The 26,263-nt window shown below is 41.7% G+C and overlaps 1 protein-coding gene across 2 annotated transcripts in view; it reads left to right on the forward strand.

The window, feature by feature from the left end:
- PPHLN1 (periphilin 1) overlaps nt 1-20,732 on the forward strand; it is a 171,014-nt gene extending 150,282 nt beyond the window's left edge. For both annotated transcript variants that reach the window (XM_082255989.1, XM_082255990.1), the window contains one exon: nt 20,257-20,732. In XM_082255989.1, coding sequence (XP_082112115.1) covers nt 20,257-20,442 — 186 coding nt within the window. In that variant the 3' untranslated portion in view covers nt 20,443-20,732. The remainder of the gene's footprint in view (nt 1-20,256) is intronic.
- The last annotated feature ends 5,531 nt before the right edge of the window (nt 20,733-26,263 follow it).

The raw sequence follows: 26,263 nt of genomic DNA on the forward strand, positions 1-26,263 counted from the left end.
CCACAGGTTACCAAGGGTAAAAAGCATCGTGGCAAGCATGGTCCTTTCTTCTTGACCCACAAACAGCCCTTTTGTCCCGCAGGACAAGGGATCAAAATCCACCCGTAATTTCGCGGGAGGTTCCTAGAGACCCTGGTCTGGTAAGCCAAAAGCTGGTTCCGCTGGTCCCGCAGACAAGTCCACTTCTGCCTGAAAGGCGCTTTCATCCGTATCTGGGGTGGGGGGACGTATTTTCTTCTTTCCAGACCCGTGGACCTCCTTCAAGACACGTGTGTCCACGAGTTGATTCGGTCAGGTTACAAGATTAAATTTCGGTCCTTGCCTCCAGCAAGGTTCTTCCCTTCCAACTTCAGGCAGTAGTGACATCCCTTCATCAAGGGGATTTTCTGGCCTCTATCGATATCAAGGACGCTTACCTTCATATCCCAATATATGTCTGGCATTAGCGTTTTCTTCACTTGCTGTGGGCGAGGAGCACTATCAATTAATGGCGTTACCCTTTGGTCTCTCCTCGGCTCCTTGGGTGTTCACAAAAGTGTTAGCCCCAGTGTTAGCGGGGGATTGCGGTACTGGGGTACCTCGATGACCTTCTTCTGCAAACAGAATCTCAGAGTGCCTAAAAAGACAATCTGGATATCACTGTGCGAACTTTGCAAGAGTTTGGCTGGAAACTGAATTTTCAAAAATCGGCTCTGATTCCGTCCAACAAACTGGACTGCCTGGGTCTGATTCTGGATTCAGCCTCAGCCCGGGTGTTTCTCCCAGAGAAAAATCTCCAGAAGTTGCAGGATGTGATTCAGGCTCTGTTATCCGATCGGCATGCAAGTGCTGGGCTTGATGGTCTCCACCTTTTGAGGCGGTTCCGTTTTCTCAGTTCCATACCAGACCTCTGCAAAAGGAGATTCTTGCCAAATGGAATAGGAATCCACAGTCCCTAGACAATCTGATCCTGTTGAGATAGGGTACGAGGGGGGTCCTTGATATGGTGGCTCTGCTCCCCGGCGCTTCGACAGGGAAAATCCTTTCTCCCCCTGTACTGGAAAGTGGTCACCACGGATGCCAGCCTGTCCAAGTGGGAAGATGTCTTGGGCACGGTTCTGGCTCAGGGGGTTTAGACTCTAAATGAGTCCAGTCTGCCAATCAATATCCTGTAGATTCAGGTGATCAGGCTGACTGTCCCTGTGGACGGATTGTCTGCAGGGGCGCCCGGTAAGGATTCAATCGGATAAGGCCACGGCTGTGGTGTATGTCAATCATCAAGGGGGCACCAAAAGTGCTTTAGCGGCCAGAGAAGTGGCTGGCATTCTAAGGTGGGCAGAATGTTTGTTTTTGTTCCAGCCGTCTCAGCTGTCTATATTCCAGGGGTGGAAAATTGGCAGGCGGACTACCTCAGTGGGCAGGCGCTGGATAAGGGAGAATGGTCTCCTAACCCGGAGTTGTTTCAGCAACTGTGCCTCCAGTGAGGGACTCCAGATGTGGACCTGTTGACCTCTCGTCTCAATTGGAAGGTTCAGAGGTTTGTGGCAAGGTCTGGGGATCCTCTGGCCGACGCTTCAGACGCTCTGGTGGTGCCTTGGGGCCAGTATCGTCTAATGTATACCTTTCTTCCTCTAAAATTTCTGCCGCGGCTTCTGCGCAGAATCAAGGCAGAAGGGATTCCAGTCATTCTGGTGGCTCCAGGCTGGCCTCGCCAGTCTTGGGATCCTGATCTAGTAAGACTGGTCACCAATGTCCCTTGGAAACTCCCTCTCAGAGAAGATCTTTTGGCTCAAGGACCGATCTTCCATCCTGCTTTACGGTCGCTGGCTTTAACGGCTTGGCTATTGAAAGTCAGGTGCTGAAGGACAGAGGGTTGTCAGAATCGGTAATTCCTACACTGTTGAAAGTTAGAAAATCTACTTCTAGGAAGAATTATCGAGTCTGGAGAGCGTACATTACTTGGTGTGAGTCTCGAGGGGTTTCCCCCCGTTCCTTTTCGGTGTCGTCTTTTTTGGAGTTTCTCCAAAGAGGCCTTTGGCCCTAAACACCAAGGACAAGATTTCTGCCTTGGCTATTTTCTTCCAACTCCCGTTGGCCACAAATTCTTTGGTTCACACTTTCGTTCAGGGGGTACGCCACCTGACTCCCCCGGGAAGGTCTCTGTTGCCTCTCTGGGACCTTAATCTGGTACTGTCGGTTCTTCAAAAACCGCCTTTTGAAAATATTTGTGAACTTCCTCTGTTTATTTTGACACAGATGGTGGCCTTCTTGGCGGCTATTACTTTTGCACGCAGGGTGTCGGAGTTGGCTGCGTTGTCCTGTCGGTCACCTTACCTGGTGGTTCACAGGGACAAAGTGGTGCTAAGTCCCTGCCAGTCGTTCCTTCCTAAGGTCATTTCTGGTTTCCACTTGATTGAAGACGTGTTGACTTCCTTGTGTCCTAAGCATCCTAAAGAGATTTCCTTGCATTCCTTGGATGTCGTTCTGGCAATCAGGGTGTACCTGGTGGCAACTGAGTCGTTTCTGAAATCGGATTCCTTGTTTGTTCTTCCAGATGGTTCTTGTAAGGGGCAGGCCGCATTCGCCGCGACCATTTCCAGGTGGTGCAGGCCTATTCCATTAAGGGTCAGGTTGCTCCCTTTCCGGTTAAGGCGCATTCTACCAGGGCGCTTAGTGCCTCCTGGGCCTTCCATCATCAGGCGTCAGTGGTCCAGGTTTGCAAGGCGACCACTTGGGTCGCCTGTGCAAACCTTCACAAAATATTACACGGTGGATGTATTCGTATTTGCGGATGCTGTTTTTGGCCGCAAGGTTTTGCAGGCCGCTTTTGGACAGGCTTAAGCCTCTTGAGGGTGTCATTTTTTTGCCAGATGAGCTCCAGTTGTTCCTGGTTGAGCTCCTGTGTTACCTGGTTGGCTAGGTTTAGCCTTTTTGGGAAGTAAGTTTTTTGCTGTGAGTTTTCCCACCCCTCATGTTGACGCTGCTTTGGGATGTCCCAAGGGTCAAAGAAGATATGGTGCTGTATCCGTCAGTGAACGACAGAGAAAACTGGATTTTTGTCTTACTATAAAATAATTTTCTCTAATGTTCATTGATAGACACAGCACCCACCCCTTTGTTGAGTTGGGTTATGTATTCTTCTGACCCTGCTTGTTCTAAATCTGAAGTCCTATAACTGGAAATTGGAGAATACCCCCTAGGACTGCCCCATAGTCGTAGTCCATTATTTTGCACCTAGTGTCCTACTCCTGTAGGGAGCAGCATAACCCAAGGGTCAAATAAGATATGAAGCTGTGTCTGTCAATTAACATAAGAGAAAATGATTTTATGGTAAGACAAAAATCCAGTTTTTTATTGATTTAATTATCTTGCCCTTGTGTGTAGTCTACTAGAATAAGCCCATGTGTTTCCATTGTTATATATGCGTTATTATAGAGACCTTGACCTTTCTGCAGTATGCCTGCATTAGATAGCAAATGTTATCTGTTTAACTGTGTACTGTTCTTGTAGTATTGGAAATTATTGGCAAGCAATTTACATGTGTAATAACCCATGGCAATCAGTCAACAATTAGCTTTGATCGACAAAGTGCAAGTTACAAACGTAATGCTAGTGTCTGGCTTTTCACTTTGTTGGTAAATATCCCCCAGTGAGATTTTAATTGGTTTGTTTCTTAAGCTATCCACAGACGTCAGAGGGTGGTCTGGTGGGCAGGAAAAATGTGACCACTGAAGATGTTTCTTGTAAAAGATTTCCTGAACATGCATGCTTATATACAGGTCAATAGGGAGGGGTAGAGCTGAAGGCCATCTATGGGAAAAACAAATTATTTAAACCATCACCATGTCAAGCATATGTATTTTCAAAAACAAAATACCTCTAGAAAGGATGTCAATATAATATCAGTCATTGGAAAATTGGTGGTAAAACAGGTGAGCCTCTTAAAGGATAAAAAAAGACATCCTGAAACTTGTCTTGCAGGAAATCTCTAATGATGAGCCTGGAATAATGCAATCCATACCTATGGGCCATTTAATGTTAATATACAGTGCCTTGCGAAAGTATTCGGCCCCCTTGAACTTTGCGATCTTTTGCCACATTTCAGGCTTCAAACATAAAGATATAAAACTGTAATTTTTTGTGAAGAATCTACAACTAGTGGGACACAATCATGAAGTGGGACGAAATTTATTGGATATTTCAAACTTTGTTAACAAATAAAAAACTGAAAAATTGGGCGTGCAAAATTATTCAGCCCCCTTAAATTAATACTTTGTAGCGCCACCTTTTGCTGCGATTACAGCTGTAAGTCGCTTGGGGTATGTCTCTATCAGTTTTGCACATCGAGAGACTGAAATTTTTGCCCATTCCTCCTTGCAAAACAGCTCGAGCTCAGTGAGGTTGGATAGAGCGTTGGTGAACAGCAGTTTTCAGTTCTTTCCACAGATTCTCGATTGGATTCAGGTCTGGACTTTGACTTGGCCATTCTAACACCTGGACATGTTTATTTGTGAACCATTCCAATGTAGATTTTGCTTTATGTTTTGGATCATTGTCTTGTTGGAAGACACATCTCTGTCCCAGTCTCAGGTCTTTTGCAGACTCCATCAGGTTTTCTTCCAGAATGGTCCTGTATTTGGCTCCATCCATCTTCCCATCAATTTTAACCATCTTCCCTGTCCCTGCTGAAGAAAAGCAGGCCCAAACCATGATGCTGCCACCACTATGTTTGACAGTGGGGATGGTGTGTTCAGGGTGATGAGCTGTGTTGCTTTTACGCCAAACATAATGTTTCGCATTGTTGCCAAAAAGTTCGATTTTGGTTTAATCTGACCAGAGCACCTTCTTCCACGTGTTGGTGTGTCTCCCAGGTGGCTTGTGGCAAACTTTAAACGACACTTTTTATGGATATCTTTAAGAAATGGCTTTCTTCTTTCCACTCTTCCATAAAGGCCAGATTTGTGCAGTATACGTCTGATTGTTGTCCTATGGACAGAGTCTCCCACCTCAGCTGTAGATCTCTGCAGTTCATCCAGAGTGATCATGGGCCTCTTGGCTGCCTCTCTGATCAGTCTTCTCCTTGTATGAGCTGAAAGTTTAGAGGGACGGCCAGGTCTTCATAGATTTGCAGTGGTCTGATACTCCCATTTCAATATTGCTTTCACAGTGCTCCTTGGGATGTTTAAAGCTTGGGAAATCTTTTTGTATCCAAATCCGGCTTTAAACTTCTCCACAACAGTATCTCGTACCTGCCTGGTGTGTTCCTTGTTCTTCATGATGCTCTCTGCGCTTTAAACGGACCTCTGAGACTATCACAGTGCATGTGCATTTATACAGAGATTTGATTACACACACAGGTGGATTCTATTTATCATCCTTAGTCATTTAGGTCAACAATGGATCATTCAGAGATCCTCACTGAACTTCTGGAGAGAGTTTGCTGCACTGAAAGTAAAGGGGCTGAATAATTTTGCACGCCAAATTTTTCAGTTTTTTATTTAACAAAGTTTGAAATAACCAATAAATTTCGTTCTACTTCATGATTGTGTCCCACTTGTTGATTCCTCACAAAAAATTAGTTTTATATCTTTATGTTTGAAGCCTGAAATGTGGCAAAAGGTCGCAAAGTTCAAGGGGGCCGAATACTTTCGCAAGGCACTGTAGTGCCAGTCTTTGCCGAGCTTTATATTTTATAAAGGGAGACAGTACAGTTACAATACTAGAGGGTTAGGAGGGCCTTGCTTCTGAGAGCTTACAATCTAATATATTCCAGCACATCTTTATTCAGCTGGATCAGGCAATTACCATATTGTGTTTATGCGCAATGTAATGCAGCTTTAGTATTTTTACCTACTAATGTGGCTGAAACCTCTCACTATCATGCTGTAATTCATTGGGAAAATGAGTTCCAGGTTTGCATTTTCAAGTTGATTAGACTAATATTTGTTAAGCAGTGGATGGCTAATGAACTGCTAAGTATTCTTTTCAGGTACCAGTTAGTGATCTAATCTAAAGAAAAATGTACAATTGTGTTCACTATGGTGGCTTCCCATTTTGTGTACTTGTAGATGTGATACTACTTTAAATATGATTTTTTTTTCTGCATAGATGTGGTGGGTCTATTTCACAAATGCGTAATAACCACTGGTATGTAGCATGTAAGAGACAAGTTGGAATTCACCAGTCAGAAATGGGCAGAGAAAATGTAAAGGAAATCATCTCTCCTAATGAAACAGGGATGTGGGAATTGAGCCATTTCCGTCTGTCCTCAACTCTAGTTGAACTGAGTGCTCAAACACCAGCTTGAGTCATTAGATAAAGTATCAGGCAAAGCCTGTACTGATAAATGTCTGTAATGTTGTGAAATAACTGATGGTAGCCACAGACGGGATATATTTTCAGCTGACATAATAAAGATTGGAGCGTCTTTTCTCAGCTGTAAACATTAATAACAACACGTTTCATCACTTGACAAAGTAGATTTGCATTACTCAGGTGTTTGTTTAATTTCAGTATAATATATCCAGTGTGACATACTATTATTTGAGCTCAGCCTTAAGCCAGCCATACATGGATCAAAATTCGGCTAATTCATCAGGGACCAGACTTATTTCGATCCATGCATGAGAAGAGAGGTTGAACAGAAGTCAATCTATCAATCGACTAATGTACAACTGCCCTGTTAGATTTTCCCCACGTAATCAGCGCTGCAGGCTATAGCCAGCAGTCCTGATCAGTGTATTTGGAAGGCAAGGAAGCTTCCCCGCTGTCAGAATGCAATAGCATGGTTGAACGAAAAAATTTTGATCAATCTATGGATTGCCTTACACTCTTTATATTTAAAAAGGGGCCAAGGTGTATCCCGGGTAACTATAGACCTGTCAGCCTAACATCTGTAGTCTGCAAGATTTTGGAGGGGATGTTAAGGGACCACATACAAGACTTTAGTAATGAAAACAGTATAATTAGTAGTAATCAGCATGGATTTATGAAAAATCGTTCTTGCCAAACCAATCTATTAACCTTCTGTGGATGTGGTGTATTTGGACTTTGCAAAGGCCTTTGACACCGTTCCCCACAAACGCTTACTGTACAAACTAAGGAAGGTAGGTATGGACCATAAGGCGAGTACCTGGATAGAGAACTGGCTCCAGGGGAGAGTCCAGAGGGTAATGATTAATGGGGAATACTCGGATTGGGCGGGTGTGGAAAGTGGGGTCCCCCAGGGTTCGGTCCTGGGACCAATCCTGTTTAATTTATTCATAAATGATCTAGAGGAGGGGATATCTAGTACAATCTCAGTATTTGCAGATGATACTAAACTAAGCATGCCAATATCTTCTATGCAGGATATGGAAACCTTACAAGCGGACCTGAACAAAATAATGGGGTGGGCAACTACATGGCAGATGAGGTTTAATGTTGATAAATGTAAAGTAATGCACTTGGGGGCCAGAAACCAGAAAGCAAGCTACTCACTAGGGGGGGAACCTCTGGGGGAGTCTAGGATGGAAAAAGACTTGGGGGTACTGGTAGACAACAGGCTTGGCAGTGGCATGCAATGCCAAGCAGCTGCAAGCAAAGCCAACAGAATACTGGGATGTATAAAAAAGGGGATTCACTCCAGAAATAAAGAGATTATTCTCCCGCTCTACAAGACTCTGGTCCGGCCACATCTGGAGTATGCTGTCCAGTTCTGGGCACCGGTCCTCAGGAAGGATGTGCTGGAATTGGAAAGAGTCCAGAGAAGGGCAACAAAAATAATTAGGGGAATGGAGGACATCAGTTATGAGGAAAGACTACAAGCACTGAACTTATTCTCTCTAGAGAAAGATGTTTGAGGGGGGGATATGATATCAATGTACAAATACTGTACTGGCGACCCTAGCATAAAGAACAAACTATTCAGAGTAAGGAAATACAACAAGACACGTGGCCACTCACTAAAACTAGAGGAAAGGCGGTTTAACCTTAAAATGCGTAAGGGGTTCTTCACTGTAAGAGCGGTAAGGATGTGGAATTCTCTTCCACAAGCAGTCGTATCAGCAGGGAGCATTGATAGTTTCAAAAAACTATTAGATGGGCACCTTAAAGACCACAACATACAGGGGTATACAATGTACGGTTAAAAGCAAACACACACACACACATCATAGGTTGAACTGGATGGACTGATGTCTTTTTTCAACCTCACTAACTATGTAACTATATGTAACTATGTTGCTTTCTTTTTCATATAATTTGTTCAATTCTCTGATGATTAGTTGAGTCAAATCAACGTCCATTTCAAACCAGTTACAAGAAAATTCAAAGGAACATGATGGAAATATTTTCTCAAAGGATCACATTTTTAACAATGAATGTGGTTCTCATTCTGAAAATTACATTTTGTTCATAATTGAATGTTAAAATTAAACAAAATTGACATATATTTTCAATCGACATCTGTCAAGTCATCGAATCTACAAAGGATTTTTATACAAATTTTTGTATGAGCATTTTTTCGAAAATCTACTAGTGTATAGCCAGCTTTAAAAACTGCCATTTAAAATAGTTGTCTGACTTTCTGAAACTACCTTTGCAGTCTATAAAGCAAAAAAAAAAAAAAAAAACCTTAAGCCCCTTACACATGGGGCGGGCTCTTTTGGAGTATGCCTGCTCAGCAGTGAATCTGTCCGCTGATCTACACTGAGCAGGCAGATGGCTGGCGTGTTCGCTTATGCAGAGCGGACACAGTCCACTCTCCTCTATGGGTGGTCATATGTACCCGCCTGTCCATTTATACCCAATTGCCATCCAAATAAATTTGCCAGATGGATGAGGAATGCATTCCCTTCTATCTGTTTTAAGCAGACGGAATCCGATCAGATGTCGGCGTGTGTCAACGGACGCATGTTCGTTGACTCCCGCCGCTCCATAGAGGAGACTGGGGGGTCCGCCTGAAAAACTGACACATGGACCCGATCAATCTTCCCGTGTGAAAGGGCCTTTATGCTATTCTACTGGTAAATTTTCTTTGCACACTGTGACTGCCATAGATGGGTGGCATAGACCAATAAACCAAATAAAATATAATTCATGTACTAGATATGTCCCAAATGTGAACACAAGTTTTAGGATGATTTCCTTTTTGTATTTGAATTGAAGCTACCTCAGCTTAATGTAATCTCTGGAATGTGTCCCAAATCAAAGTATGCTCTTGTTTTACTGAAGGGATCATACTCCTATTCTCCAGCAAGTTGGATCTTCAGACTTCAGAACTCCTTCATGGGTTTACCTGGTAATGCTTAGGCTGGCCATAGACGATTTAAGATTCGGCTGGTTCAGCAGGAACTGGCTAAGATTCAAACCAATCAATCAATCAATCAACTTGGGCACAACCAGCCTGCTGGACTCACTTACAATTATCACTAGCGTCTGCAATAGCCGCTAGCAATAATCACTGTCTTCCCATGACGGGGACGGCTTCCCCTGCCAGGAGCAGACAATTGTTCGGCAGGAGGGATTCCCTTGTCAGCACTGTCTTTGTTAATGGGGGAATCATGCAAATTTCTTTCCTGCAACATGTAGTTGCAGGAAAGAGATTTGCACCGTTTATGGCCTGCGTTAGTCACACTACTTGATTTTTTTTTTTTTAACAGTTTTCAAGACTAAACTGAAAAATAAGTGCAGCACAAAATGAAAAAAGTGATAAACCATATGTGCATACACATAAAAATAGTAGGATAAAAAAAAAAAGTTCCCAAGTGAAAAAAAGCGAAACATCCAAGTTCACAAAGTGACTGTAGATTGTGAATAAATCCCCACACCGACAGGAGAACGATGAATGCACTCACCGGAGGATATGGACCCAGTTTACCGTATAGCAAATGGGTCATACAGGCTGGATAAGATGGAAATCCCCAAAAGCAGCTGGATCACCAGATGTTTCCAAAAAGGTGGTCAGAGCGTCTCATACGGATGCCAAGGGGTCCTTCTCAGGTGTACATGTATCAGGATAAGACAGACAACACGGACATAGTGTAAAACTGCTTTAAAATGTATTAAAAGAAACAGAGATACACTTGCAAGCATCCAAATGAAACCATGCAGGGAATACAAATTAGATGGCACTTGTGACGTTTCTGACGTGTTTCATCATAAAAGCCATAATCGTACCAACTTATCAATCCTATATGATTTTCTACAACTGCTGTTTAATCCCCGTTTGTGCACTTAGTGATCTGTAAGCTGCATTGAGCTACTTGTAAACCACGTTTCCGGCTTCCCTCTGCATCAGAAAGGCATTTGTCAGTCCCCAGTTTCAGTGCCTCTATGCATTAACATTTTCATAGCACAGATTGTGCTTTGGCTATGCTTTGTGAATGGTAAGCACAGGGAGAAGGTGAATGTACAACAGGAGCTGGGGTCTGTCATATACGGCTTATTGCCACTTTATTCAAAGAGATCCCTACCAAGAGAATTATGCAAACTGCTACTGCTGACCTCTCTTTTAGTAATTGCCCATTACTTTACTTTCATACCAGATAGATTAAATATGCAGCTCAGGTGTTCTGACTTCACTGGCTGCATGCTTGATCTGGACTTTATTTCTAAAGCCCCAAAGCCAGATAGCCAAACAGTTTTTTCAGGAGGTGGTGAGCAGTGCAGACTACATAATTTTCTCTGTATATTTTCCCACTTTTACAGCTTTGTTTTTATATTTCTTGACTTTACTTTTTTCCTCTATCTTCATCCATGTTCAGCTGTCAGAATACCTTAGCATACATTTTTATGTAATTTGTTATCGCGATGTGTATTAGGCTTTTTCTCAAAGAGCTACAATTCCATGTTTTACTATGTTATTACTCTTCCAGCCATGTTTAGAGAAGTTATGTAATGTTGGCCATATATGGTTCAAGTTTCCAAGATTCTGGCTGAATTGGTTGAAAGTCGTACTGTCTGGCCATGTCGACACCACCTGGCTTAACAACAAACTTTGATCTGAAAGTCAAAGGAATTGGACAGAAAATTCTTGCCCGAGCAGTGGCGACAGCCAAACTGATGCAGTCACGGTTTTTGGGTATTCTGACAGCCATGGGAGCATACCAGGGATTCATCCATCAATGGCTGAATGGAGGAATCCATTAATATCTTATATGTTAGCAACTAAAAGGGAAAAAACTAGCTAGTATGGCTAGCTTAAAAAAGAGCTTCAGTCCCTCCAAAAAAAGCAAAAGCAGCTACAAATACTGTAGCTGCTGACTTTTAAAATAAGGACATCTCCCTGCCCTTGGATCCAGCACTGCCCCCACCTAAGCCAATACTTCAACTGTCTTCGGGTCTAGGCATCGGCATCTTCACTAAGGGAAATCGGCAATGAAGCCTGATGACTTTGCAGAGCTTCCAACTGTGCATACGCAAGCCATGATGTACTTTGTGATTGGTCCCGCAGTCTTCTGGGACCTGTGATGTGTCCCAGAAGGCTGTGGGGGAAGGAAAAGAGGCCGAACTACCTCTCAGATCCCCGCAGTGATCTGCCTGGAAGTGGAGGTGTGGGTACCTGTCAAAACCAGGCCGTTTGGCCGGATTCTGTCAGACATGCATGCTGGAAAACCCGCAGCCGAACAGAGCTTTCAGACAATGGCCCCCTGTCCGAACACAATAGCAAGACGGGGAGATTGCTGTACTAACGTTGGATAGTTAGTACAGCAGCTGCCAGTTTTTTTTCAACCTGCTGGGTTGAAAAAAAAAATCCTGATAGTGTGTACTAGGCTTTAGGGTCTTGTTGTAAAAAAAACGCAATGTAACTCATCAGGGTTTTTAAAAGTGAAATTACTTTGGAAAACCGGAAGAAGAAAAAAAATATCTTGAAACCTTAGTGTGACACTGTTTAAATCCTCAAACTTTACCATCTTGTCTCAAATTTACTTGAACAGTGTTATAATATTTACATTTCTATTCTTAAAACAATTTTCAGGTCTTTTATTGACAGGAAAACTTTTGTAAGATTTATCAGCCAACTCAACTGTGGCTCCCAGAGTGTCTCTGTCTTTTAGCTAAGTAATCATTAGCAGTCTGTGCCCTGGAGCACTATGAGGGCTGACAATGGAATGGAAAGCTATGCCATGAGGCTGGATGTTGTGACTGCTCAGTTGGAAGCTAGAAATGCATGCACAGGGGATACCTCCTACTGTGCTAACATTTGAACAATTGTCAATGCTGGAAAGCTGGACACACACTTTTAAGTTCTGGCAAACATGCAGTATAGCACTTAAATTGTGAAATACTTTGGGAACCTGGGAGAATAGAAATGAGAGCTGACATTGGTGACTGTTTTTCATGGCTTCGCCTCAGCTAGTAAGGCGCTGACCTTGAACAAGCATGCAGCCTGTGAAGATAGAACCAACTCCTTTCCTGCATGTTTTTTTTTTTTTTATAGGTTAGTGACTCTAAAGTATTGAGCTGGCTGTAAATGGACAAATCTCGAGCAGCTGATCATTGAGCGCCCACTACCACCAAAACATGTACTCAGTGACAGGATCAGTAACCTTGTGTTTAGTTGCATCATTCTACAACTAAGCGGCCCAGTAGGCCTGTGCTGACACAAGAGAAACAGTACAGCAGTCACCATGTAGCACTACAAGGTATAAAGCAAATATAGCATTGATAGTATTATTTATACTAAGCATATTATTCTAATATTTCTCCACCTTTTATTTGTATAAAGTCTCTGCAAGCATTACTACCGATAGACTACAGGGCCCACTGACATACAGTGGATATAAAAAGTCTACACGCCCCTGGTAAAATATTAGGTTGCTGTGATGTAAAAAAATGAGACCAAGCAAAACCACTTCAGAACTTTTTATACCTTTTTAATGTGGCCTACAAACTGTACAACTCCGTTGAACAACAAACTGAAATCTTTTAGGTGGAGGGAAGTAAAAATCAAAAAATAAAATAATGTGGTTGTTTAAGTGTGCTTACCCTTAAACTAATACTTGGTTAAAGCACCTTTTTGATTTTATTACAGCACTGTCTTTTTGGGTAGAAGTCTATTGGCATGGCACATCTTGACCTGGCAATAATTTGCCCACTCTTTTTTCAAAAACACTCCAAATCTGTCAGATTGTGAGGGCATCTTCTGTGCACAAATATAAATCAATATTGCTGCGCCAAGTGATACAAGATCATACAAATGAATCAAAAAATGTGCATGTATATTCATGCACATTTTTTGATTCATTTGTATGATTCACACTTATGATATTACTGTTATTGATTGATTTTAGTCACTTGGCGCAGCAATATTGATTTATTTTTACTCACTGATGGAATGTGTTAACACTGATTTGCTTGCAGCCTTGGAATATATTCATTTATATAATTTATTTTTGATTATTGTCGTTTGCGCTGATTACTACAAGTTTTTTGGGTTATTATCTTCTGTGCACAGTCCTTTTCAGATCACCCCAGAGATTTTCAATCGGATTCAAGTTTGGGCTCTTTAACCACATAACGACCGCCCACCGCAGATATACTGCGGCAGGCAGCCGCTGCTGGGCAAAGTGACGTAGGGGTACGTCACTCGCTCAGCCGACTGTGGGGGGGGGGGCGAGCGCGCGCCGACGGAGGCGTGCTCCCGCCCTCGCTCGTTCAGGCATCCCTGCGCGAGTGACCGGCGGCTCCGATGTCCGCTGGCCACTCGCTATCTCCCGCAGGAGAGGGAGAAAGGCAGACGGCTGATCTAAACATAGCCGTCTGTCACTCTTCCTGATGTAAGTGCAGAGACTATACGATCCTGCTATGTAGGATCGTATGTCTCTGTGGTTACATCACAAGTCACGCCCCCCACAGTTAGAATCGCGCCCCTAGGGATACATTTAACCCACTGATCACCAATAAAGTTAACCCCTTCCCTGCCAGTGTCATTTTTACAGTAACAGTGCATATTTATAGCACTGATAACTGTAGAAATGTCACTGGTACTCCCAAAAGTGTCAAAAATGTCAGTCAGGGGTCCGATCTGTCTGCCGCAATGTCGCAGTCCCGCAAAAAAATCGCAGATCGCCGCCATTACTAGTAAAAAAAAAATAATATAAAAATGACATAAATCTTTTCCGTAGTTAGTAAACGCAATAACTTTTGCGCAAACCAATCAAAATACGCTTATTGCGATTTTGTTTTACCAAACATATGTAACAGAAAACAGATTGGCCTAAAATGTTATAAAATTTTGGTTTTTACATTTTTTTTTTTGAGAATTTCATATAAAAAAATGTGAAAAATATTATTTTCTCAAAATTGTCGCACTTTTTTTGTTTATAGCACAAAAAATAAAAATGGCACAGGTGATCAAATACCACCAAAAGAAAGCTCTGTTTGTGGGGAAAAAAGGACGTCAATTTTGTTTGGGTACAGCCTCGCAGGACTGCGCAATTGTCCGTTAAATTCACGCAGTGCCGAATCGCAAAATTTGGCCTGGTCTTTGAGCAGCCAAATCCTCCAGGCTTAAGTGGTTAATCTTCTTCTTGTGAAGCCATTCCTTTGTTGATTTGGATGTATGCTTTGGGTCGTTGCCATGCTGAAAGATGAAGTTCCTCTTTATGTTCAGCTTTCTAGCAGAAGCCTGAAAGTTTTGTGCCAATATTGACTAGTATTTGGAACTGTTCATAATTCCCTGCTACCTTGACTAAGGTCCCTGTTCCAGCTGAAGAAAAACAGCCCCAAAGCATAATGCTGCCACCACCATGCTTCACTGTGGGTATGGTGTTCTTTTGGTGATGTGCAGTGTTGTTTTTGCGCCAAACATATCTTTTGGAGTTATGGTCAAAAAGTTCAACTTGGTTTCATCAGACCATAACTCATTTTCCCACATGCTTCTGGAAGATTTCAGATGTGTTTATGCAAAATGTAGCCAGGCTTGGATGTTTTTCTTTGTAAGGAAAGGCGATCTTGCCACTCTACCCCATAGTCCAGACATATGAAAAATACAGGAGATTATCACATGTACCACACAGCCAGTACTTGCCAAATATTCCTGCAGCGCTTTTAATGTTGCTGTTGGCCTCTTGGCAGCCTCCTTGACCAGTTTTCTTCTCATCTTTTAATTGATTTTGGAGGGACATCCAGTTCTTGTTACTGTCACTGTTGTGCCCTATTTTCTCCTCCTTGATGATGACTGTGTTCCATGGTATATCTAATGCCTTGGAAATTATTTTGTACCCTTCTCCTGACTAATACTTTTTGACAATGAGATCCCGCTGATTCTTTGGAAGCTCTCTGCAGACCATGGCTTTTGATGTAGGATGCAACTTAGAAAATGTCAGGAAAGACCTACTAGAACAGCTGAACTTTATTTGGGGTTAATCGGAGGCTCTTTAAATTATGGCAGATGTGTACTGACTCCTATTTGACACGAGTTTGAATGTGATTGCTTTGTTCTGAACACAGCTACATCAATAGTTCTAAGAGGGTGTGCACACTTATGCAACCACATTATTTTGGTTTTTGATTTTTACTCCAAAAAATTGTTTTTCAATCGAGTTGCACATTTTATACGTCACATTAAAAGTGGAAATGGTTTTGAGATGATTTACCTTGTCCTAATTTTTTTACATCACAGAAACCTGATATTTTACCAAGGGTATGTAAACTTTTTATATCCACTGCATATATTTTTTCTTCCTTGGATTTCTATATGAGAAGAGGAAGACACGCACCAGCTAAACCATTTATGTTCAGTATATTTGTCTCATTGCCATCTGTTAATAATTATTAAACATTCCTTTGGCATTGATTTTGATCTTTGAGGGCTCCTTTTTAGAGAAGAAAAAAAGTTTCTGTTTAAAATATGAAAGATGCTTGTGGGCGATGGCAGCAATCTGTTATTTGCTAGTAAAGAGCAGATTATCCTGAAATGAAAAATTAGTGTAACCTGACTCACACAACCATGAAAATAACATGACTCATATTCCTTTGCAAATATAGGAACTTTAATTGCAAAGAAATGGGGCAGAACAACCATGCCGTCAGCCTGAGCCCACGCTGCCCCCCCCCCCCCCCCCAGATAATGCCTTCATGTAATTTGGAACCCTTCCATTGCTGCTTGGTGTCATGAAGATTAAATTGAGTGTACTGGAGACCATTTCCTTTATGCATAGACGTGTCACTTGGTCTTTTGTTGTTAATAAAGGCAACAAGTGCCCTACATCTAGTGTTAGTGCCACAGAAATGTAATGGAGTGTTGAAATGTTAATTATCAGGTGCTTTCACCTGCTCCAGACAAGTTGCCTACAGCAACCTTCTTGAGCGGCTAAAGATGGCCTGATAAGCATAAAAGGTCTTTGGACTAATAAAAAGTGATACTTTGTGAGTGGTTCATTTCCTGTGCCTGCAGCTGTATTTTGTAGCTGTGAGCAATGTAGGCTTTGTCCCAGCTGTGTGACATTTTGCAGGTTGCTTTGTTTCATAATGCTCTTTAAACGTTTTACTGAGGTTGGTGTGCACAGCTGTCACACTGAAGATCTTTACAGTTTAGAAGGTTCAGGTCTGAGGCTGCAACGCAAGAGTTCCATATTTAAACCTGACATTCCCGTCCAATGACTGACCATTCATGACTCTTTTCTGATGGTTAGAGCCATTCCAGACCTAATTACATAGTGTTAGTCACAGAGAACATTAAAGTGTTACTAAAGCCAGGATAACCGGAAGAAAAGGTAGTGGCACATCCAAAAATAAAAGCAAGTCCTTTATTGAATATCTTGTAAAAGGTATTTCAAGACATGCACAAGGCTCACAGCCGATTAGTAGACTAGTTTCACACTCCCATGTTTACTCATACTCATTACTGATTCCCCCCCCCCCCGATGCAAGTACCCATTTATGACCACAGATCGACAGGTGAGATTAATCAATGAGATGTTAATACACCCTTACTAAACCCACGACCCTGTATTCACTATATCTTGTCTCCCACAGTACACAGAACATGGAAATGCAATAGTTTTAGTAAATATAAACTGCAAAATACCTTTTCTCATCAGCAGTATATAGCAGTCTTGTGATTTCTAGCAGTGTCTGATTAAAGCTTGTATTAGGAGTTTTCATTCTACTCGTACTGTCCTATAAGGCTGCAAGAGCCCTGACCCTCTGTCTGGACAGTGTTGATTGGTCCTGTGCTGATCACATGTACCCGCTTAAAAAAATAAATAAATAGCCAGACACACCAAACTGAGCATGTGCAGAGTGACTCCAAAGTCTCTGTCTTATCAGGAGATGGTTAGGGGACAGTGGAAGAAGGGGTGGACCAGAGGGGGACAGGATCAAACAGCCTTTTTACACAATATGGAAGATTAACTCCTCAGGTTCCATGGTGAGCTGAGTAAAATCAGTCTGTATATGCGGTAAAGCATGCTTGCTACCGATTTTACTGTTGTGGGTTTAGTTACACTTTAAACATGCTTAAATAAAAACTATGAACTATGACAAATTAGGCTGTTAAAATAAAAACTATTCCACAAAAACCTAGGAAGTGTGTGGATAACATTATGGTAGGGTTGGGTGAGTAGTTTCAAATTGTCATGAAGCCAACTACAAGTCTCTGAAGCTTCTTATGGAAGCATCCGTTCTCCCTCCTAAAGGCTGCATTACTTGTCCAGGGCATTAAAATCCTTCTCCAGGATTGTAGGTACATTAGGTATCAAGTTTGTGGTTTAGAGAATGGCTGATATTCTTTTCGAATCTTCTAATCATCCCCACTTGAAAAGTGAGGAGTACCCATTTTTCTGCCTTGCTAGAGCGTATACATTACTAGATAGTCCTGTACTTACTTGGAGGGTCAACAGGCTAGTCACATAGCTAACCCTACTACAGGTTTCCTTTTATAGGGACAATGCAAGTCTGGAGATTTCCATGGAATCTGATTACTGGGAAATAAATTCTCTTTTGTGATAGCGATGGTCATCTGAGGAAGTCTCCTTTTTGACGTCCTATTTTTATTAGTTGAGTATACCTCATAGCCTTTTACATTTTTTATGCAAATGTTGATCACTGCACCCTCTCTATAAGGAACAATGGTTGGCACTTTTTAGTTTTTGTCAACTAAAAGGGCTCGTTCACGTGTGTAATTATAGAGAATGAGGCAATGCTGGTTAACGCACCTGTAGTGTTTAGGATGTGTGGCTATCACCTCTGCATGCAGGGTGTCTGAATTGTCAGTGTTATCCTGTCGTTTACTTGGTGATGCACAGAGATAAGGTGGTTCTTCGTCCCTGTCCGTCGTCCCTTCAAAAGGTTGGTTCTGATTTTCATTTGAATGAAGACATTGTGTTGCCTTCCCTGTGTCCCAGAACAAAACATCTGAAGGAAATTGCCTTGTGTGCCTTGGATGTGGCCCGGGCAATTAGTGTGTACCTGGCAGCTACGGAGTCTTTTAGGAAGTCCGACTCATCATTTGTGCTCACGGATGGGCATTGGAAAGAGTTGTCCACGACCATTTCTAGATGGATCAGACAGATGTTGATCCAGGCCTTTTCCATCAGGGGTCAGGTTCCTCCTTTCCCTGTCAAGACGCACTCTACTCAGGTGCTCAGTGCCTCCTGGGCCTTCCTGGTTGTCGGTGCACACTTTCACAAAACTCTATAGAGTTGATGAGTTGGCATCTGCGGATGCTTCCTTTGTCCGCAAGATTTGGCAGGCTGCTGTGTAGAGGACCTGTATCTCTTTGAGGGTGTATTGTTTTTTTCAGGTGAGCTCCAGTTGTTATGGTTGAGCTCCTGTTTACCTGGTGGCTATAGTTAGCCTTGGGAATTTCTTTTTCGCTGTTCTCACCCCTCATATTTAACACTGCTTTGGGACATCCCAATGGTGAAGATCAGGAGCTGTGTCCGTCAATAAACAAAAGAGAAAATGGGATTTTTGACTTACTGTAAAATCTATTTCTCTGATGTTCATTGAGGGACACAACACCCACCCCTCTGTGGAGTTATAATTCTTCTGACACTGCTTGTAAGAAAACTGAGTACTTAAAGCAGAGAGGGAGTATACCCCCTGGGACTGCCCATTCTGCCTAGTGTCCTACTTCTGTAGGAAGCAGTGTAGCCCAATTTTTATGAACATCAGAAGCTGTGTCCATCAATGAACATCCGAGAAATGGATTTTACGGTAAATCGGAAATCCCATTTTTTTTCCCTATGGGATTAACAAGCAGGGCTATGGCCATCCAACACTTTTGATCACTCAGATGGTAGCCTGTATGTCTTGTTGTCAAGTACCTGTAGAAGTGAACCTGTACCACTTTTGTACACTGTCGACATTAAAAATAATATTGTGTGTATGTATATAATATGCAAATATTATCATAAAAAAATACTTTTATCAAGCGTTTAAAAAATACTTTTATCAAGGGCTGTGTGTCCCCAAATTTAACACTTGTATTGCATACATTCAAAATAAACAAATCCACAATGATTCAGTGCATATATACACGCATACTCCGATAATGAAAGTTCAGTGCACACATAAAGAAGTTCCCAAAACACTTTACACCTCAAAAGGTGAATGGGGAGGAATTAAACCACTCAAAGTGTACAGGTATCCAGCGGATATTCGCTCCGAGAGAATATATAGAGACCATAGTGCTTTCCGTAAAAATAACAGCTCCTTATTAAAACAATAAAACCACTCACCTATTCGTGTGCACTTCTGTGCACCCAATACTGCATATTCATTTGATGGAGACACAGAGTCTGGGCACCGACAATGCTGTGTTCCCAGGTGCATGCTGTGACTCCTCACACTTTAATTACATCACTCAAGCTACATTGTGTTTAGTAAATTTTTTTATATTTAGAAATTAATTTCCTAATTTAAATCTAGCAAAAGAAAGAATGTCTATAGCTATTCTGACTGCTATACTTACCAACTGCCTTCAATATTTTAAGTCAGTAGCCCATGGAATTTGATGTTTGTTAAAGTGTTTTTAAACCTTTTGCTGTAGCTGAATGAGAAATATTTGTTACATGGACAAAGTTGTCTTTGTTTAGCATGTTCTTTTTTAATTACTGTATTGGCCAAGTTTTATATTCTAACCGCCTGCAATGTTTATATAGTTTATGGATTGTTATTAATAGACCTTTAATATAAGCGGACTATTATCGTTCATTTAGTAGCCCATTTTACAGCATAACATGGGTTATTTATAGCCATCTTTGTAATTCTGCACCAGTTTCCATCTGTAGGTTTGAAGCAGTTGCAATGTTCCCATTTAACTTTGCAATCATTTTGTTCACACAGGTATACAGGCAAGATTGCGAGACATTTGGCATGGTCGTGAAGATGCTTATTGACAAAGACCCATCCCTTGAAAAGCAGGTCCAGTTTGCTTTACGACAGAATTTAAGCGAGATAGGCGAGAGATGTATTGAAGAACTTAAATTGTACATTGCGGAATATGATGCAGCCCATCAAGAACTGGCATAGCACATGAAGAATATAAATAACTGATACGTATTTTACCTTCTATGCCAGATTATCTATGACAGATGCATATATCGTGCTTTAGGGGACATACTCTATGCAGTCTGCAGTGCAGTATACTATGTGGCTCATTTCCTGTACATTGACAGAAACTGTCTGTTTTGTAAGTAGCATCTTGTTAATTTGAGGGTGGTACTGTATGGTCCTTAGTCACACTTATATGATGTGGTTTGTAAATTAGATAGCTGCAGGCAATAGGCATTTCGTAACTGCACTACAGAATGTAGAGCATGCTCTAGAGACCAAATTTGGGCTACTGCTAATTTTCTTATTTGTCACAAATTATTTTTTTTATTTGGAAATATCTGTGGGATTACATGTAAATATGGGCTAGACAAACCTGTAGTTGAGTATTTTACTCACATACATTGTTTTAATTTAGGAAAAAGTCCTTTTTACTGTAATGTTTGTAAAATCTCTCCCAAGTTCTCGATGTATACTGTAAGGTGAAGGCCTCTGTAGAACATTTAAACATTACTTTGATTTTATTTCTGTAACCGACATAAAATACCTCTCGTCGCCAACAATTGTTTCTATGGTGTTTTTTTTTTATTGTATTTTTTCATGTATTTAGAAACCTTGACCTAACATCCTGCCATTATTCATAAATCATTGACCCATTAAAATAGCATAACTTTCACATGGAGTTTCATACATCTTATCTGGTAAATGCTAATGAAAACAGACTGTGAGGGTGCCCATACACATAGATGTCCTGGAACACCATTTGGTGCCTCTCCAGTGTATGTTTTGTGCATGATCATAAACATATGACTTCAAGGATCTGAAAAGGCAATTGGATTTGGAATCTGCTTGAATTAGGCAATATAAGTTTTTCTTACAGAAAACTAGGTTTATAGAGGACAATGTAGGTCTAGTTAATATGTTCGCGTTTGAGTACTTCAGCCACCCTAGCAACCTTCATAATTACCTTCAATCCAGACTGTGTATAAATGTATGCCAACTTTTGTAGTGAAGATCTTGAGCTTTGATTTTCCTCCACTGTTCTGGTTGCTTAAATTTGGTGTTGGTCCTACTGTCCTTATTGAGTGATCAGCAAAAGTGAAAACACACAAGGTTTATTTTCAATACTGGACACATTCACTCCCTTCCTGTCCAGACCAATCTTTAGCTTTCAGTGCTGTCAGACTTTGAATGACAATTAGTCATGCAAAACTGTACCCAATTGAAATTTTTATCATCTTTTCTTTTCACACACACACCGCTTTCTTTTGGTGGTATTTGATCACACTAGGTTTTTTTATTTTTTGCTAAATTTAAAAAAAGATTGAAAACTGAGAAAAAAAACGTATTTTTCTTCCTTACGGTTATAAAATTTTGCAAATAAATTATCTTTCTTCATAAATTTAGGCAAAAAATGTATACTGCTACCTTTCTTTAGTAAAAAAAAAAAACTAAAATCAGTGTTTATTCTTCAGTCTGTGTGAAAGTTATAGCGTCTACAAACTTTAGTATATAAATTTGAGAATCGATTAATCCTGATGTACTGACAGCCTATCTCATTGAGGCCCGCAAATGCCAAATCCCAGTGGCGGCTTCAGGAGAGAGTTTGGAGCATCATTAATGGATGGGTCAAAGGAGCATATAGAGTGACGTCGCCGCTCCAGGCTTTACTAGCCATTGTGAAACGCTCTCTCCCCTCCCCTGCAGGCGCTGCTGGCTGACATAGGGGATCATGCGACTGGACCGAAGAAGACTGAAAATGGGTCAGTATATGTTAGGAGAGTAGAGACATTTTTAAGGCTAACCAGGGTTGAGCTTGAATCCCACTTTAATTTAGTTTGAGCATGCATGTGCTACAACCACACAGACTGCTTCCTCAAAATTATCTGGTCTTGCAGAAGACCCCCCCCCCCCCTTGGGCATACACCTATAACCCTACCCCACTCCATCGCACAGTTTTATGTTTCGTTCATTGACGGACACAGCACTTCATTTTCTTGAACGTAGGGCTAAACTGCTCCCTACAGGAGTAGGACACTAGGCAGAGAAAAAAAGCCTGAGCATGCCAATGGGGCAGTCCCTGGGGGTGTACTCCCACTTCCTGCTATATGTCTTCAGTTTTTTCTGCCTAGTCAGGAGTAAAGACCTAGTTCCTTGCTGGTATCTCTGGTCCAGGCAATTTTTTTTTCTTTTTTTTTAAATGGAATTTTGTCATTATTTTGTTCCTATGAGAATCTACAATCAAGGGCCAGACTGGGCGATGCACTGGATAGTCTAGATCCTTAGGGTCCCCCCAGTCCTGCCAGCGAGCGTGTCCAGACCATAGCTCTGTGCTAGGTCAGCCACGACATAGCCCCACTGGACGGAGGATGGCCTGGTGAAACGTCTCGGGAGGGCGCATACTTAACTGGCTTCAGTCTGAGTCGCAGAATTTCCTCCTGGCCTACAGCACCCACATTACGATGGAGCAGTGTCCTGTCTGGAGTGGTGCCCACCCTGTTCCTGGTGTGGTAAGTAGCTTCCCCCCTACCCTCTACCCCTGGTGGGTTTTGGGGTGGACGTGGGCCCCTCCCTGGGATGGTCAGACCCCCGGGCTTGCCAGTTCACGTTCCCCACGGCTCAGTGGTCTATTGTGACCTGTGCCCCCTTTCCCACCTTTCTTGATAATATTGTCTCAAAACAGTGGCGGTGCCCAAAACGCACTCTTGCAATCCCTAAGCATTTTTAAATGCAGTAACCTTACGAGGAGTCCCTCCTTAAGAAAATGGACTGTACCTCCTCCTGGTTTCCAGGTAAACAAAGCCACTGTAATTCTAGTTGAAGAGTCCCCTTTCTGATGCTGTTGAGCTGGAGTACGAGAGGGTCCCTGGTTTGGTGGCTTCATTCTCTGGCACTTCACCAGGAAAAAAAATTTTTCCCCCGTACTGGACGGTTGTGCTGCAGTCAGTGCAAAAGTGCTAGAAAAGAAGCTAGACAGTGGATTGGAGTTAGTGGACTACTGCTGCAGTAGTGCGCCACTCACTGCTGCAATAATTTTAAATCACTACTGCAGTAGTGATTTAAAATTATTGCGGTGGGTGAGTGCCCTACTGCAGCGGTAGTCCACTCCACTGTGTAGCTGTTGCCTAGCTTTTTTTTTCTAGCAGGTTTTCACTGACTGCAGTAGTTGCAGTAAATGCCCTACTGCAGCGATAGTCCACTGACTCCAGTCCAATCCAGTCCACTGTGTAGCTGTTGCCTAGCTTTTTTTCTAGCAGTTTCGCACTGACTGCAGTAGTTGCTGTGAGTGCCCTACTGCAGCGGTAGTCCACTGACTCCAGTCCAATCCACTGTGTGGCTGTTGCCTAGCTTTTTTTCCCTAGCAGTTTTGCACTGACTGCACTGCAGTAGTGATTTAAAATTATTGCAGTGAGTGAGTCCACTACTGCAGCAGTTTATTATGCATTAATGCACAATCAGAATGATGTGAAACTAAATGTCCCTGCAATTTAAGTTTTCCTATCAGTTCTCATGCTGTTAAGGTGTGAAGAATGAGCCCTTAATGTTAAAAATGTTAAATTAAATTTTACATGTTCAGTAAACGATTTATTTTGCAAAATTTTAAATGTACAAAAATATCGGCCGATACCGATATGCGATTGCCAAAATATCGGTATCTGTAAGGAAAAACCGATATCGGTCGATCACTATTATCAATTGTAACATGATGGATATAAGGTATAGTAGACTATTATTATACTCACAGGATTGAAACAACCATCTTGCATATAATGGTGACAGGATAAAAAGTATTGTTTGCATGGCGATTAAAAGCAATCAGGATCTCCCCTTAGTGCAAAGATAGACAGAGGCCCGTCCGGGAGCAAGGCTAGATTACAAGGACCCACAGAGGTGAAATCGCACCCCCCTAATCAACCGCCAGGTATTTTATTTGAGGAAAAATGGAGTAGAGTAGGGCTAATAAATTAGGCTTTGGCCCTCTTCCTGTTTGCATTCTTCTGGTTCTACTGTGTCGGTGGCGCTATGACACGGGACGCCACCCCGCCCCCCTTTGGGGACAGGCTGGCACCGAATGTAATTCCGCCAGAGTCTTCCATCCATTAAATGCAAGATGGTTGTTTCAATACTGTGAGTATACCCTCGTGTTTTGACACTGCTTTGGGACGTCCCATTGGTCAAGATTCTCAGGAGCTGTGTCTGTGTTCAAAATTGTCGTTCTTTTTTTGTTTCTAGTGCAAAAAATAAAAACCGCAGAGGTGATCAAATACCACCAAAAGAAAGCTCTATTTATGGGGGAAAAAAGGGACATCAATTTTATTTAGGTAAAACGTCGCACGACTGCACAATTGTCGATTAAAGCAACGCAGTGCCATATCTCAAAACATTGCCTAGTCAGGAAGGGGGTAAAACCTTCCGGGGCTGAAGTGGTTAAAGAAAATGTGTTTAATTCCACTTTAATCAATTACAAATAATTAAATTTTCTAGCAGAACGCATACACGAGCAAAATAAAACTATACATTCCTTTGAAAACAGTGGACCTTCAAAAACCAAAGCCATATTCAAAGTTAAACATTTCTGTATGTCCGTAATGTATGAGTGACTCACATATCACCACAATGAAGGCAGTCAGTATGCAAAGTGAAGGGCCATTTATGGAAGGAGGATGTCAGGTCTAAAATAAACATTTCTAATTCATTGCTCGCAGTGTTTTAATGTAAATGAACTGTCGCCAGTTTTCAAGTACCATTGTTAACACACTGAGCTCTAAAATATTCAACATAAACCTACTTTTAACAAGCACTTGAACTTTCTGAAAACAAGTTTCTATGCCGATGTATAGCTGTAAGGCATTGTTTTGGGAAACACTGACATTGCTCAGAACCTAAATTCTGTTATCAGACAACTTACTATAAGTACATTGCCAGTAAATAAACATAAGCATTGAATGCTGTGAGGTCATGGTGAAGCAGTGCAACTATGCAGACATTACTACAATACTTTTTTTTATTTTTTTAAATATAATTTTTTCTACCTGCCCTATGATTTTGGGTCCTTTCACACGGCCGCTCCGTGTGTCCGCAAATCATCCCATCCGTTTGCGGATGATTTGCGGACATAATGTAAGTGAATGGCACTGCGGATGTCAGCGGAATACCATCACATGACAGAAATGTCATCCGCCCTGTGGAAAAAAAAAAAAAGTCCCGCAGCGGACCTTTCACTTGGAGCGGCCGTGTGAGAGGACCCTTTCTGGGAATACACTGTCTTGTTTTAAAGATTTGACCTAGATATTTACATATTTGACTAATTTCTGTAGCACTGGTGCACTTTTCTCGTTCAATACTTTTATTGAGTTTTATAAAACAGCCATGAAGCAAGTTACAAAACAAAAACAGAAGTAGAAATGCTGTTTTTGTTACAGAAGTATTATAAATGTTATACTGTATAGTGAAGTTTGCACAAAAGGAAGGAACAAAAGAAAAAGGTAGAATTATTAATATGATATTCGGAGATATTAAGATTTTGAGAAGGTATTCAGAACATGGCTGGGGGGGGGGGGGGGAAGGAAGAAGTCAGCAGGGTGTGGGTAGGGTAAAATGGGTAAAGGAGAGGGCATCGAGAATAGAACTTGTACCACAAAAGTTAATACAAGGTAAATAAAATATAAGTCTTAACTACCAAGCATTCAGAACCTGTTCCTCAAAACCCGGTGATAGGCCATGTTTAATCCAAGGGTCCCAAATGCTTATAAAATTACTAAATTTATCGCAATCCATGGCTTCCATTTTTGCATGTAAT

Source organism: Pelophylax lessonae (genome assembly GCF_965119305.1).
Source record: "Pelophylax lessonae genome assembly, chromosome: 4".
NCBI classification, from domain to species: Eukaryota; Metazoa; Chordata; class Amphibia; order Anura; family Ranidae; genus Pelophylax; species Pelophylax lessonae.